Source organism: Juglans regia, chromosome 14, assembly GCF_001411555.2.
Source record: "Juglans regia cultivar Chandler chromosome 14, Walnut 2.0, whole genome shotgun sequence".
NCBI lineage: Eukaryota > Viridiplantae > Streptophyta > Magnoliopsida > Fagales > Juglandaceae > Juglans > Juglans regia.
This window is the reverse complement of record NC_049914.1, coordinates 23,392,905-23,407,316: the sequence shown is the minus strand read 5'-3', so window position 1 is coordinate 23,407,316 and position 14,412 is coordinate 23,392,905. Positions and strand designations below refer to the sequence as shown.

General features: G+C 36.5%; 2 protein-coding genes, 1 long non-coding RNA gene, 1 other non-coding gene and 1 pseudogene across 4 annotated transcripts; 2 read left to right on the top strand and 3 right to left on the bottom strand.

Annotated features, from left to right (window-relative positions):
- Nucleotides 1-2,760: 2,760 nt before the first annotated feature.
- TRNAA-UGC lies at nucleotides 2,761-2,833 on the bottom strand. Its single transcript has one exon. It is a non-coding gene; the product is annotated as a tRNA-Ala (tRNA).
- A 70-nt stretch (nucleotides 2,834-2,903) lies between these two features.
- On the top strand, nucleotides 2,904-7,147 carry LOC109000613 (translation initiation factor eIF-2B subunit gamma). Its single transcript, XM_018977561.2, has 13 exons — nucleotides 2,904-3,054; nucleotides 3,251-3,346; nucleotides 3,618-3,695; nucleotides 4,487-4,567; nucleotides 4,645-4,864; nucleotides 4,944-5,002; nucleotides 5,217-5,266; nucleotides 5,366-5,453; nucleotides 5,546-5,800; nucleotides 5,926-6,018; nucleotides 6,182-6,286; nucleotides 6,469-6,585; nucleotides 6,666-7,147. Exons 1-13 carry the CDS (start codon nucleotides 2,926-2,928, stop codon nucleotides 6,735-6,737), a joined length of 1,443 nt encoding a protein of 480 aa, XP_018833106.1. The 5' UTR covers nucleotides 2,904-2,925; the 3' UTR covers nucleotides 6,738-7,147.
- On the bottom strand, nucleotides 6,772-9,875 carry LOC109000562 (annotated as a pseudogene).
- Nucleotides 9,658-11,386, top strand: LOC118344470. The gene is made up of 3 exons (XR_004798258.1): nucleotides 9,658-9,734; nucleotides 9,893-10,457; nucleotides 11,310-11,386. It is a non-coding gene; the product is annotated as an uncharacterized LOC118344470 (long non-coding RNA).
- Nucleotides 11,351-14,130, bottom strand: LOC109000614 (feruloyl CoA ortho-hydroxylase F6H1-3-like). The gene is made up of 2 exons (XM_018977562.2): nucleotides 13,041-14,130; nucleotides 11,351-12,299 (listed from the first exon to the last, which is right to left on the bottom strand). Exons 1-2 carry the CDS (start codon nucleotides 13,535-13,537, stop codon nucleotides 11,726-11,728), a joined length of 1,071 nt encoding a protein of 356 aa, XP_018833107.1. The 5' UTR covers nucleotides 13,538-14,130; the 3' UTR covers nucleotides 11,351-11,725.
- Nucleotides 14,131-14,412: the final 282 nt, after the last annotated feature.

Here is a 14,412-nt window from a genome sequence, read left to right as displayed (position 1 = left end):
ATTCATAAAGAACTTAACTCAGTTGAGCTCAACTCAACATCTAAACACAGCTAGAAGTAGGAGGAAGGTCATTTTCATTTCATTTAAAAAATGGCCTAGCAGTTGACAAATGTAGGAACCAAATGTAGCAGTTGACACTCAACTCTAGTGTTCAACCAAATCTAATTATCAACGATCTTTCCCTACCAAAAAAAACTTTTCTTACTCATGGAAATAGGAACCCAAAAGCACAAGCGAGCAGAAGATAACAGGTTGAAAAGATGTTATGACAAGAAACTGAGACTATAAAAGAGTAATTATGAGAACATCATAGGGTTAAAAACTCAAAACTCCGCATGTTTCCAATATAAAAAGTTATGAAAAGAAACGGGTTACTAGAGATACCAATATGAAATGCGACATTTAAAGGAGTACATGGTCTGTTTTTATCCTACCCGACATAGAAATCTGGATACTCGGGCCAAATAGCTGGATCTGCTATCCACTCTATGCCCAAAGGATAATAAGGGGGGCGGATTAGCAAATCCAGTTAACAAATAGCGCTAATACCAGTTACTATTTTATATTTATTATTTTAAAATATAAGTAAAAATTAAAAATATATATCTCAATTTGAAATAAAAAATAAAAACATAAATAATGCAAAATGCCACCCACGAGGATTGTCCCTCATGGGTGACCACCGCGGCACCGCGGGTTGCCCATCCAGGTGGCGCGCAAAGGGCTAATGCCGGGTGGCCACACGCATGAGCAACTCCGGCAGCTCCTCGTGGGTGTTGTTTTATTACTATTTCTACCCGCAGGGCTGGCTTAATGGTAAGGCCAGGCTTTATTTGTATTCGTAATCTATCTCAATTTATCTTATATTATCATTACAATTTTATCAAATTTTCACATAAAATATAATAAATAATTCAATTTTTTTAAATTTCAAAATAATTTTTTTAAATTTCTACACAAAATATAATAAATAATTCAACTTTTATTCTACTATTCACAAACCATCTCAATCCATCTCAACTCATCTCTAAATCCAAACCACTCCTTAGACTATTGACAAGGTCCCAGCTTATGTAAGGCTCTAAAAAATAAAAATAAAGAGTTTTTTTTTTAATTTATTTTCAAATAAAAACCATTTTATTAAATAAAATTTTAAATAATTTTTTATTATTTTCAATGTGTGCAACGCCCCCTACTAAATTTAATATTTAATATAATGAATTTTTTTATAAGTAATACAATGAATTATTTATATTTTAAATAATTCTTTTTAAGATCTTGTTGAATTGAGGCACAAAATCTACATTGATGCCTCATTTTAAGTTCTTATAAATTTAAATTCACAAAATTGTATTTAAAGATTTTAAATAAAATCTCATTTTATTGAAAAGTTTGAAAACATTCCATATAATAATTTATATTTTATTGTATTATAATTACGAATAACTCATTTAAATTTCACCTTAAAGGCAAGTTTGGGGGTGGAATGAGACACAAAATTATCTCATCTCATATCATCATTACACATTTTTCAAATTCCTATACAAAATATAATAAACAATTCAACTTTTTCAAATCTCAATTCAATTTTTTCAAATTTTAAAATAATAATAATACTAAAACATAATATTTTAAACACTAAAATAAAACATAAAATTCTCATATCAATTTGTATTGAGCAGCCCTGTCTACCCTTTTGAGCAAGCTTGTTTGTTGTTTTATTTGTACTTCTAAAAACATGAGCCAAAGATTGCTATATAAATTTTGGAAAATATGCTAGCAATTATTAGAGGTGATTTGGAGTCTCTTTCAGAAATAATGTCGTCTTTTTTAGAGGAGTTGCTTCTTTATGGTGAGTACTTGTTCTTCTCCATAAGAAGGTGTTATTGTAGAAGTTATGTCTTTTTGTGTAGAATTGTAAGACTTTTGCCATGGTTGTTTCCGCGTACTCCGTTATACTCCAATTATAACATCACAATTAAGTTTCATTAAGGAAAAATGATATTTACATAATGCACTCTAGTTAAAATAATAATAATAATAATAAATGTGAAATTTATACAAAAAAATTAATTTTTTAAAGAGAGTGTGCGATGAATTTGTAAATGTTAAAACTGTATTCAATATTACTCTTCAAAAAAGGGCCAAGAGTGGTTGCCAAGGAGGAGGCTGTTTTTTTTTTTTTTTTTGGTAATTCTAGTATGAAGGAGGGGATGAGAGCATTGACATTAGCTTCATCAAAAGTCTAACTAAATATAAAATATGATAAATTTAATCAAAAGAGAGCTGCATTGGATTAGCCAAAGAGATAAATGTGAAACTTTGAGCTACAGTAAATTTATAGGTTTCTTCAAATTTGAAGAGCTACTGTTCACTCATCAAATCTATTTTTTATTCACTTTTAATATCTAATGGTCCTTTTTATTCAAGTTTAATCTCTAACTATCTTGTAATAATAATGAAAGAATTAAATTAAATTATTAATTAACATATGATTAGTATAATTATAAAATATGAAAAAAAAGTAAAATATTATTATTAAAAAAATAATATTATATTATTATTTTAATAAATTCAATAGTTAATTCAATGTGGAGTTATGGATAAAAAAGTTTTAGATATATGAAAAATATGTACTTTTCATCAAAATTTGAACATAAATTTGATGAATTCAATACAATGAATAAACTTGAAAGGGTTGAGAAGAGATGAACGTCAAGAGGCCAAGGAGAAAAATAAAATAGAATTAAAAATAAATGGTGGAGATGCAGGGGATCGAACCCTGTACCTCTCGCATGCAAAGCGAGCGCTCTACCATTTGAGCTACATCCCCAGCGGCTTGTTGCTTCTCGTAAGCTATATTATTTTATCTAGACATAATACCCTACTACTGTACCCACATCGCTCTCCGTACTAGTGGAAGAAATGGAAAGAGGGGAAAGAGAGAGTGAAACCCCACGAAACGCTCTCTCCTCCTGCTCCGCTCCGATGGATTTCCAAGTGGTAGTTTTGGCCGGCGGGGCGTCCAAGAAGCTCATCCCTCTCATCTCTAAGGTCCCGCCTCTCTACTTTTCCTCTGCTTTTTTATTCTTTTGTGTGGAATTATTTAAGTTCGAGAGAAGGGAACTTCTTTCTTTGATTTTCCCCAAACCAAGCGGGCATATAAGTAATCTGTTACCTGTAAACATCCTCTAGTTTCTCGGAGGAAATTCTTACAATCTGTAATGCATTTTTTTTCCCTTGAATGCAGGAGGTTCCGAAAGCTCTACTTCCGGTGGCGAACCGGCCGGTTCTCTCGTACGTACTGGAGCTATTGGAACAAAGTAACCTTAAGGATCTCATTGTTGTACGGTTCCATTCTACTCCATATTTGCCCTAATTCCTTTTTCAGCCTTTTGTTTTCGCCTCACTATGCTTCGTTTGGTCTATTTTCTTTGAAATAATTATATTAAAAAGGCAGTTGAAGAAAACAAAATTAATAAAATGTTTCATATTTTGTATTATAATTTCTAATCAGAAACGCATGAACTTAAACGTCAATTTCTCATTTAGCAAACGGAGTACTACTTCTGAACGTTTATGGGCGTCGTTGATTTGTTTTATTCATGGTTGTTTAGGTGGTTGAAGGGCAAGATGCGGCTGTTCGGGTTGGTGGTTGGATCTCAGGGGCTTATGTTGATCGTCTACATGTTGAGGTATTTTTCAATTCAAGAACGATTACTTTCTGGTGCTTACTTGTAGAATGAAAAAATAAAAGAAAAAGAAAAAATACTTCAATCAGGAATATAAAGTACCCCCTTGGTTCATGTCATGCTTAGTTCTATTGCTAAATGTGATGAAGGGTGTACAGGACAACAAAAATAGCTTGTTGTTCAATCCCATACCATTGATCTAATTCCATGATTAATTCTGCGAGTTGTAGTCCTTTTGGAAGATGAATTTGAAGATTGAGATGATCTTTGGCATCCCAGTTTTTCAATACTCGCTTGTGTTGATATTGTCAAATATAGTGAAGCTAGTAGTAAAAAGTGACAAATTGGGGCAATTAAGCTGAGTATTTTTAAGTTGTTGCAAGTAATTAAACTGGCTAACTAATAACCGATTAGTAAAAAGAGTCGCAGGGAAAGGATGCATTCCATCAACTTGAATCTTGAAGCTCTTGCCACCAAAATGTCTTGATTATGGTCTTTTGAGGAAAAAATCTTGCCTTGTATTTAATTTAGAAATGGAAGACTCAGGGATATTCTAACACAGGGATATCGTTTTGGAAGAAGGCTTTAAGGCTATGCAATTTTGTTTGTTCTGGACTATTTCTTGGATGGTGTATACTCCTTATTTTGTCTCATGAAACTGCAGTTGTCGGTATTATCAGAGCGGCAGACTGCCTCAACATTTGGAAGTCATCTGTATTAACTGCATCATGTATTGCTTAACCTAACATGATACTCCAAATTGGTAGGGCTAATGTATTTTTCTTACATGGCAGGTTGCTGCAGTCCCAGAGGATGTCGGAACGGCTGGTGCACTTCGCGCTATTGCTCGCCACCTGACTGCAAAGGACATCATGGTTGGCATACATATAATGTTAAGCACTTGAACTTTGTAATTTTTTTTTACAACAGTTTGTTTCATATGTTTCTCCAGGTTGTAAATGGTGATCTTGTTTCTGATGTTCCTCCCGGTGCAGTGGCGGCTGCTCATAGACGACATGATGCAGCAGTGACTGCAATGCTCTGCTCTGCTCCTGTTAGTGGGCCTTCAGAGTCTGGTTCCTCTGGTGGAAAAGACAAAACCAAGAAGCCAGGACGCTACAATATTATAGGGCTGGACCCCACTAAACAGTTTTTGTTATATATAGCTACAGGTTTAGATCTTCAAAACTGTCTTTTCTTTTGGATGCTGCCTGATGTTTTTCTCATGCCTCATTCTGCAACATTTACCAGGTGCTGAGCTAGAGAAAGATATTCGAATACAGAAGAGCATACTCCGTGCAGTTGGCCAGGTAATGGCATTTGAGTACTTTTCTTTTCATTTTGCTTTTGGTAAACCTTTTCCAGAAGTTAATTACAAATGGGCTTTTGGTAAACTTGATTGTATCAGTGTTTTATGGCCCTTCCCCCTCTTTTCAAAGAGAACTTTTCAAGTTAAATGCCCTGTATTGAGATAGGTTTTCAGCATTCTGAAACTTTCCTTTTCTTTTCTTTTCGTTCTTATAGATGGAAATTCGAGCTGATCTCATGGATGCTCATTTATATGCGTTCAAGAGGTTTGATATGCTATCATCTTTTCTTTTCAATGATTTTTTCATCTTGCTTTTGAAACTGGGTGTTCTAGTCTTGTGTTATGTTCCATGATTATTTTTTAGGTCTGTTCTACAAGAAGTTCTAGATCAAAAGGATACATTTCAAAGCTTAAAGCAGGATGTACTGCCTTATCTTGTCCGGAGCCAGCTGGTTAGTTTTATACACTCACAGCCTATATGTTTACTATTGAATACCTTTCTTATAGTCTCTGAACTGGTTCATATTGCTTTTATGAACATTAGAAGTCAGAAGTTTTGTTAAATGGTGCACCGCAAGCAGAAGAGAATGGAAACGAGAAGGTTAATTTCCAGAAGAACCAAGTCATGGTGTCTCGAATCCTGGCCAATGCATCTACTCCAAGTTTTCATGAGTTCTCTGGACTGGGAACCAATGGTTCTGCTCCACGAACCCATAAATGCTGTGTTTACATTGCCAGCAACAGAAAGTACTGTGCGCGCTTAAATTCCATTCAAGCATTCAGTGACATCAATCGAGATGTGAGTCAATACAGTGTCAAAAAAACCTTTGTTGGGTCCTCATTAGATTTATATAATTTGCTTTTTTCTTTTGAGCTCCTTTGCCTTAAATCTGGTTGAGTTTTTTTCTGTTCTATACGGATCAGGTCACTGGTGAGGCTAGTCATCTGTCTGGGTATTCCTTCTCTGCTCAAAACAATAACATCCATCCTTCAGCAGAGCTTGGGTCAAAAACAACTGTGAGTTGAATGCTCTATCAACACAGTTGTACTCTGCCACTATCAAATTTGATTTAATTTATGTTACCTACTCTATATGTTAGTAGAATGTTCAAGCGTTCGCTTTATATCTCTTGTGAAGTTCATTTATTGGTGTACTCATCAAGTAGTTTGATGGATGTAGGTGGGACCGCATTGTATGCTTGGGGAAGGTTCACAGATGGGTGACAAATGTAGCGTGAAACGGTCTGTTATTGGCCGTCACTGTAGGATAGGTTCTAATGTGAAGGTATCATTAATTTTCAATCCGGAAAGTTAAAAGAGAAGTATATTGTATCAACCTTTTGTTAATTCTTCAGCTTCAGTAGCACTGATCGTCACAATAGCATCTCAAGATTTTTCTTTTATACTTTGTTTTTCCATGGCTTTGATGCAAAGAGATTCAGACTGAGATTTTATGCCCTTATGCAGGTTGCTAATTCAGTTATCATGAATCATGTCACCATTGGGGATGGTTGTTCGATCCAAGGTTCTGTGATTTGCAGCAATGTACAACTCCAAGAGCGTGTCGTGTTGAAAGATTGTCAAGTAATCTCTTTCTGTCTTTCTCTCTCCTTCTCTCTCTCCTGCATGTGGTTATCTCATTATAAAATTACACTTCAATTTAGGTTGGAGCTGGTTTTGTGGTTACTGCTGGGAGTGAGTGCAAAGGGGAGGCCTTGGCAAAGAAAGAGAAATGAGTACAAGGGAAGTCCCTGGGAACATATTTGGTAATTTTTTTTTGGCAGTGTGCTTAACTGTAGGTTGGAGCAGATTTTGTGGTAACTGCTGCAGAGTGTACAATGTGATGCTCTTGGCAAGAAGTGGGGATTGCTGGTCTGCACGAGTGTACTATCATCTCACATTTTCCTTCATTTTTGTATGATAGGTGCTCTTATGGTTGTGTCCTCAATACCTGTATTTTTGCTGTGACTAAACAAGACCAAATAGATAGCATTATTGTTTGATTTTATAGTAGGTTGAAGAAAAAGTTTTTCACTTTCAATGAATGTTGCATGCCTATAATAATTGTTGCTGATCAGAAGATGCAGTGAATATTGTTGAATTATAATAACTGGATCTATGTATGTACAAAATGTGAAGTTTGACCAATCTTTCATATTACTTGATATGTCCACCAGTTGTAATGGATTAGTTAAAATATACTGAACTGGCCAGGGTTGTGAGAATTATAAGATGGGTCTTATGCTTTGCCATTGATTCCTGAAACTGACTTTGAAGGTTCAAACAACGTGAATCTTAAGGTGTTACCTGTGGAACCTGTATGAAGTATTGGCTTCTATTCCAATAGAATGGATGGATCTAAAATATTTCTACCATTCTTTGACATTCGATGTTGGAAGTAATTGGGTTTCCTTACTGTCTGCATGTATTTATTCAAATGCAATAGAATGTATACATTCATGTTCTGGCAAATTAATCTGTGCAGACAACATGCTTGTACACTGGTTTCTCATTGCTGCATGTACTTATTCAAATGCAAAAGAAAGTCTGCATTTCATATTCTGGCAAATTCTAGGGCTTGCTTTCCATCGTGAGCCTTACCGAAGAAGCTCTTCAAGTAATCTTTGTAGACAACATTCTTGTACATTGGTCTCTGTCCACTTTCGAGCACTTTCAGCATAGGTCCAATAATGGCATCAGGTCCTGGTTTTGCAAAAATTGGAATTGAAACCCTATTCTGGTTTCTGTTTGTAAATGCCCGGTGCTCAATGCTTTTGTATAGGTCATTGCTCATTATCTGTAATGCATCCCCAATGTTGATGATTAGAGCCCCCTTAACTGGGGATAAATGGATCCAGCTATCATGTTTAGTTCCTCGGACGTACAACCCGCCACTCTCATCTTGAAGAAGGACGGTTAGTGTTGATATGTCGGAGTGACGGCCTACGCCGACCACAAGCTCAGGGTTTGGACAACAAGGATAGTGATTGAGGTTAATGCTCATTCCACCCATTAGCATGCTTTCTTTTTTTTCGTCAATTGCCTTCACGCCAAGTCTCTTCAAGAGCACCTCTAGGAGCCTTCTTATAAGGAGATCACCCCTCTTCACGTATTCTAGCGCTTGATCCCTACAAGAAAACACCAATTAGCCTTGGAGAAATACTACTTAAAATGCATTAATTTGAGTTGCTACTCTTGGAAGATGAATGGGCAAATGACCTCCATGGAAAATGTGTTATGTGTGTATCAATACTCTTTCGTTTTAATAGGAGAATGAGATGGCTAGAAAACTGAAAGTCGAAAAGACATTTTATGTACTCCCAAAAATATACTAAGTTCAAGTCACTGATGATGCAAAACACACGGATAAGGCCAGCAATGGAAAAGTAAAGCTACCATGGGAGGATGTTTTGTTTAGCTGTAAGAGTTTGGTCACACGGTTCTAGTGAACGAGAGGTCATATATAGTAAGATATTATTATGTGCTCTCGCAACATGGAATACCATGTTACTTAAAATTGGTACTTATATAACTAATTTTAATTACATGATAAGATAGAAGTACTACATTATTCATACTTCGAGAGTACCTAATAATTTTCGGTCATAATATAAGTTTTCGTAGACAAATTAGATACTAGGGCATGCGAATTATGGTTATTATCTCTCTTTATCAACTTCCTATGATTGCATCCACAATGAGTTGGGATAACACTTTTTGAATGGTTGTTTCTACATCTTCTCATTGTTGTGTCTAAGTAATCAATTTTAAGTCTTTGACTACTCTCTTGTATCTTTGTTTGTTTGTTTGTTTTTTTTTTTTTTTTTTTAACTTGAAAAATTATATTTGTAAACCGGCGTTGAATTACATGGTAGTATTTGTTTTATCAAAGAAATTTGAAATTTTTATCGGATCTTGTTATATTAGCAATGCAGAGATACACTGACTTATAAGTAAGAAAGCCCTTGTGATTCATTTTAAACATCAAGCAATTACTTGTGATTTCTTAGGTCATGTTCCTTTAAATAAAATAATAATAATAATTAAAAAAAAAAATCTATGAGGCTTATGCAAAAGAGATCAACAAAATCGGATGAGTTTCAAAATTAGACTATTCAGAAAGAAAGCTCAGAGACTGACTTGCATGCAGGAGGCCAAACTGCAGAAGCCTCATTCTCAGAAACCCATACGAGTTTTAAGGGAATCTTTCCAATCTAGGACCTTTTCTGCTTGAGTACCAAAGCTGGTAACCAAACACACAGATTCAGATGGCGAATTTTCTTTCAGATATTTCTTCCTTTCCTCGACTGGCAGCTCAAAGAACCTATGAGCAGCTAACATTCTTCATGTCCTCAAGAACTTCCAAGGGTACCCCATGATTGATGATCTGAAAGAAACCCCGCTTGCTAGCAGCATCGCAAATCGAGTCTGCCACCTTTGGATCATCCCAGTTTGAGACATCGATGCTGGGTATGGATTCATCGGTCTCGACTTTGCTCGGATCGAATCTTTCTTCCAGGGGTTGGATGTATCGCTCGGGAACACTTTCTATGCCCAACTCTACAAGACCCGTTATTCCGTTACCTTTGTGCACCACAAAATCAATGACATCAGAGGAGGAGGAGATTGTTGTCGACATTGGTTGAGTTTTTGGGGTAGAAGTACTCATGTTGGGTGATCCATGTTGGGTGATCGGAGGACGCAAGTATCTGTATGTAATCTTTGTTGAGAAAGTAAGGAATCTTGCTTGCAGTTGTCTTCTTTCGAAACGGCGTGTATTGCCCATGGAATCATTTGTTATAATCTAATCTCCTGCAAATGTTATTTTATTTAATCCTTCACGTTTTGAACATCAATTGAATATTGTCTTTGATTTGTCTGTGACTCACAGAAACGAATGGTACGCCAGACTGATGTTGCAGGCTTGTACCATGCCTACCCTAATGAAATAGAGCAGGGCTAGTATTCACCTGGAGTTTTTTGGCTTTTTCATCTCTGTTACACACTAGTTTGACGTTGCATATTTTAATGAAACCCAGTTCTTTGCACACAGTAATACCATGTGAGATGAGATAGCTCTAAGTTCCGCTTCATTATTAGTCCCAAAACCAAATTTTACTGAAAAAGCAACTTGGACAACACCTAAGCGATCACGAATCAGCCCCCCTCCTCCACTAGGCCCGGGATTTCCCCTGCAACTTCCATCAACGTTGAGTTTAACCCAACCCTCCGGCGGTCGCTGCCAATAAATAATGCGAGGGCTCCTTTCAGAGGAAATTTTAAAAGGCACTTCCATAGCTTGAAGTAGCTCTTGGCCCGTTGTCGACAGCCTACACTTCTCCGAAAGGGTCTCTGCCATCCTCCGAAGCCAGTCCTTTATTGAGAGCCAAACAGCTTCAACTGAATCATAGTATCCTTCCATCCTAGCTCTGCAGTGCCGTGTCCATAATCTCCAGGTATGCTTGTCCTTGTAAATATCGAGGAGATAACTGTTGACCTTGAATGGATTTAGCTTGTTGATGAATGCTATGCTGTTGAATGTTGATCACTAAATTTAATGCTTAATTCTATAAAATGTAGTCCCATGTTAGATATGAATTTGGAAGGTGAGAAGTAATTGGATTATATTTTTTAATACTAGCTTATGTTGAAAATGTAAAGAATGATGAATTAGCTTGTAGTAAAAAGTTCATTGAAGCTAGAAGTAGAAATTTGCTCCAAAGTAGGGTGATTAAGGTCTCGTTTCGATTTAGAGAGTATTTCATCTCTTTATTATAATTTTTTTAAATTTTTACACAAAATATAATAAACAATTCAACTTTTTAAAATTTCAAAACAATAATAATATTAAAAAATAATATTCTATTAATATTTTATTCAATTTTTAATTTTCATCTAAAACTATCTCATCTCATTTCACTATCCAAACTAGCCAAGCTGAGTAAAGCAAAATTGAGAATGTTTGTAAATAGTAATGAATAAGTAATAATAGAATATTGAATAGTAATAAAAAAATAATGAATAGTAATGAATGGTAATAAAAAATAAGTAAAAAATAATAATAAAATAAATAATAGTATTGAGGTATTCTAAGAGTACTTCAGTACCCAAACGAAATTATGGTAAACCCAACTGTATCACATGAAACCCGGAATCAATGAAAGGCTTGTTTTCTTCTTTCTGGACGAATAAAAAGTTCAGTCTCAATGAATGTTAACTTCCTTCAACAATTTAAGTGATTCGAGCATCAATTTATGGTTTAGTAATTAAAGAGATGCTGTGATAATCTCTTTCTATCGCTGAAACAGGACAACCGAGAGTGAGCTTCTGTATGTAAGCTGTAGCAGAATGCCAAAATGAAGTTTCACCATTTATTAGATATTGCTTGATATGTTCCACCAGTAATAGTACTGAATTTTACAATTGAAGTCCTGAAACTGAGTCCGAAGGTTCAGAGGGTATCAATCTGTAAGTGCTCCCTATTGTGAAGAATTGGCTTCTATTTCCAAAAGAATAATGGATGCGCTTAGAATGTTTCCACCGTTCCAGCTGCTCCTGTTCTGTTCAATGAGTGGATTGCATAGCATCTAGCTACTTCTTGTCTGAATGCATGTATTTTTTATTCGCGTCAAACAACAAAAAATGCAGGCAATAAACTTTAACCAATCTAAGAAGACAATACTGCCTGCATGTATTTATTCAAGTGCAATAGAAAGTGTACATGTCATATTTTGGCAAATTTCATGGTTTTCTTTCCATCGTGACCTTTACTGAAGAAATGTTTGAAGTAATCTGAGAAGACAACTTGCTTGTATATTGGTTTCTGTCCACTTTCCAACACTTCCTGCAAAGGTCCAACAATGGCATCAGATCCTGGGTTCACAAAAATTGGGATGGAAACTCTATTCTTGTCTCTATTTGCAAATGCCCGGTGCTCAATGCTCTTGTACTTGTCATTGCTCAGTATCTGCAGCACATCCCCAATGTTGATGACAAGAGCCCCCTCAACCGGGGGAACATGGATCCAACTATCCTCTTTAGTTCCTCGCACGTAAAGCCCACCAGTCTCGTCTTGAAGGAGGACGGTTATTGCCGATATGTCAGAGTGACAACCTACTCCAGCCGTGAGGTCGGGGTTTGGACATCTCGGGTAATAATTGAGGTTAAGCCTCAGTTCACCCATTAACATGTATTCTTTTGCTTTGTCAATTTCTTTAACGCCAAGTCTCTTCAATAGTACCTCTAACAGCCTTCTGATCACAAGTTCAGCCTTTTTCATGTATTCTATTGCTTGATCCCTATGGAAAACGTGTATTAGTCATGTAGAAAATACTACATAAACACATATTATAACAGTACCAATTAATATGCTAGAACACTGGTGTTTATGCAGTTGAGTGGTCCAGTTGCGAGTTGTTCAGTCTAATGAGTTCTAGTTAAAATCAACACACAGAATCATCATATTCCAAGTTGAAGTTTTGTGCATCTGATCAACAAAGCGTGCTCATTAGTAAACAACGACTTTGATCTTCTTGCTGACACTATAGCACTTAACAAACCCTTGAAATATAGAGAACTTTACTTACTTTCCTATCAAAGTAACGGATTTGAACAGCCAAGCCTTTCAAAAAAAAATTCGTCATTCCTTAGTCTTTGGCAGAAAGCCTGATTTAAGTCATTATCTTTCATATTTGGGATCAATTCCCACTGTGAAAAGAAAGGGAAGGGGAATTGTTTTTTCTTGAAAGTATGAAGCTGCTCCAACCAACTTCAAAGCTTATCTTCGAAAATTGAAGCCAAAGTAGATAACCAATCTCATTGTCACCCACACATTGGTGCTATCTAGCAGTTAGTACAACATCCGGACCGTCATGATTATAGCACGTAATTGAACGTGTGTCTTCAAATTACCCAAAAGGGGAAAAAATACAGAGTGCTTTCATTTGGGTGTCTTGCTTCAAGTGCTTACGAACCTATATATATGCATTTAGATATATAGATTCCATTTTCATATTTAGAAATAAAACTCAGAGACTTACTTGCATGCAGGAGGCCAAAATGCAGAAGCCTCATTCTCAGACACCCACAAGAGTGTAAGGAAATCTTTCCACTCTAGGACTTTCTCGGCTTGAGGACTAAAGCTCGTAGACAAGCACACGACTTGCGATGGCGAATTTTCTCTCAGATACTTTTTCCTCTCCTCAACTGGCAGCTCAAAGAACGTACGAGCAGCATTCTTCAAGGCCTCAAGAACCTCCAAGGGCACCCCGTGATTGAGTATCTGGAAGAAGCCCCACTTGCTAGCAGCATCGCAGATTGATTCTGCCACCTTGGGATCATCCCAATTTGAGACATCAATTATGGGTATGGAGTCGTCGGTCTCGACTTTGCTTGGGTCGAGTCTTTCTTCCAGAGGTTGGATGTATTGATCAGGAACGATTTGAAGGCCGACCTCTGCCAGACCCGTTACTCCGTTCCCTTTGTGCACTACAAAATCGATGACATCGGAGGAGATGGAGATCATGGGTGCCGACATTAGTTGAGTTGTGGGAAAAAGAGTGGTGGATAGGTGATTTTATTGCATTCCTTGATTCGTCTTCAGATACATTGAAGTGAGACATCGCACGCCGACTCGTTTTCTCTCTCGAGCGAAAACGCAGTCAAAGGTAGAAAAATCATACCTGTGGCTGGAGGGTCGGCTGTATGGTGTTCTGATTGTATTGCATTCCTTGATTCGACTTCGATGTATTAGTTGAGTTGTGGGAAAAAAAGTGATGGGTAGGTGATTTTATTGCATTCCTTGATTCGTCTTCAGATACATCGAAGTGAGACATATCGCACGCCGACTCGTTTTCTCTCTCCAGCGAAAACGCAGTCAAAGGTAGAAAAATCATACCTGTGGCTGGAGGGTCGGCTGTATGGTGTTCTGATTGTATTGCATTCCTTGATTCGACTTCGATGTATTAGTTGAGTTGTGGGAAAAAAAGTGATGGGTAGGTGATTTTATTGCATTCCTTGATTCGTCTTCAGATACATCGAAGTGAGACATATCGCACGCCGACTCGTTTTCTCTCTCCAGCGAAAACGCAGTCAAAGGTAGAAAAATCATACCTGTGGCTGGAGGGTCGGCTGTATAGTGTTCTGCTATAAATATATATATATATATATACATACATACTAGTAGGATTAACGTGCGCTGCACGTATGGCCAGTTAGAGATAATGGTATAAGAAGGTAAGAAAATAAATTAAAAAAAAAATCAATAAAAATAGTACACGTGCAGTGGACGTGTGCCCAGCTAGAAATAATAAAACTATACCACATTGGAAACTGTAAATGCACCTCAAATAACATTATAAATTTGATGTTAGTAAATAAACAATTCAATTCATAGGAAAATAAAACAAAGGT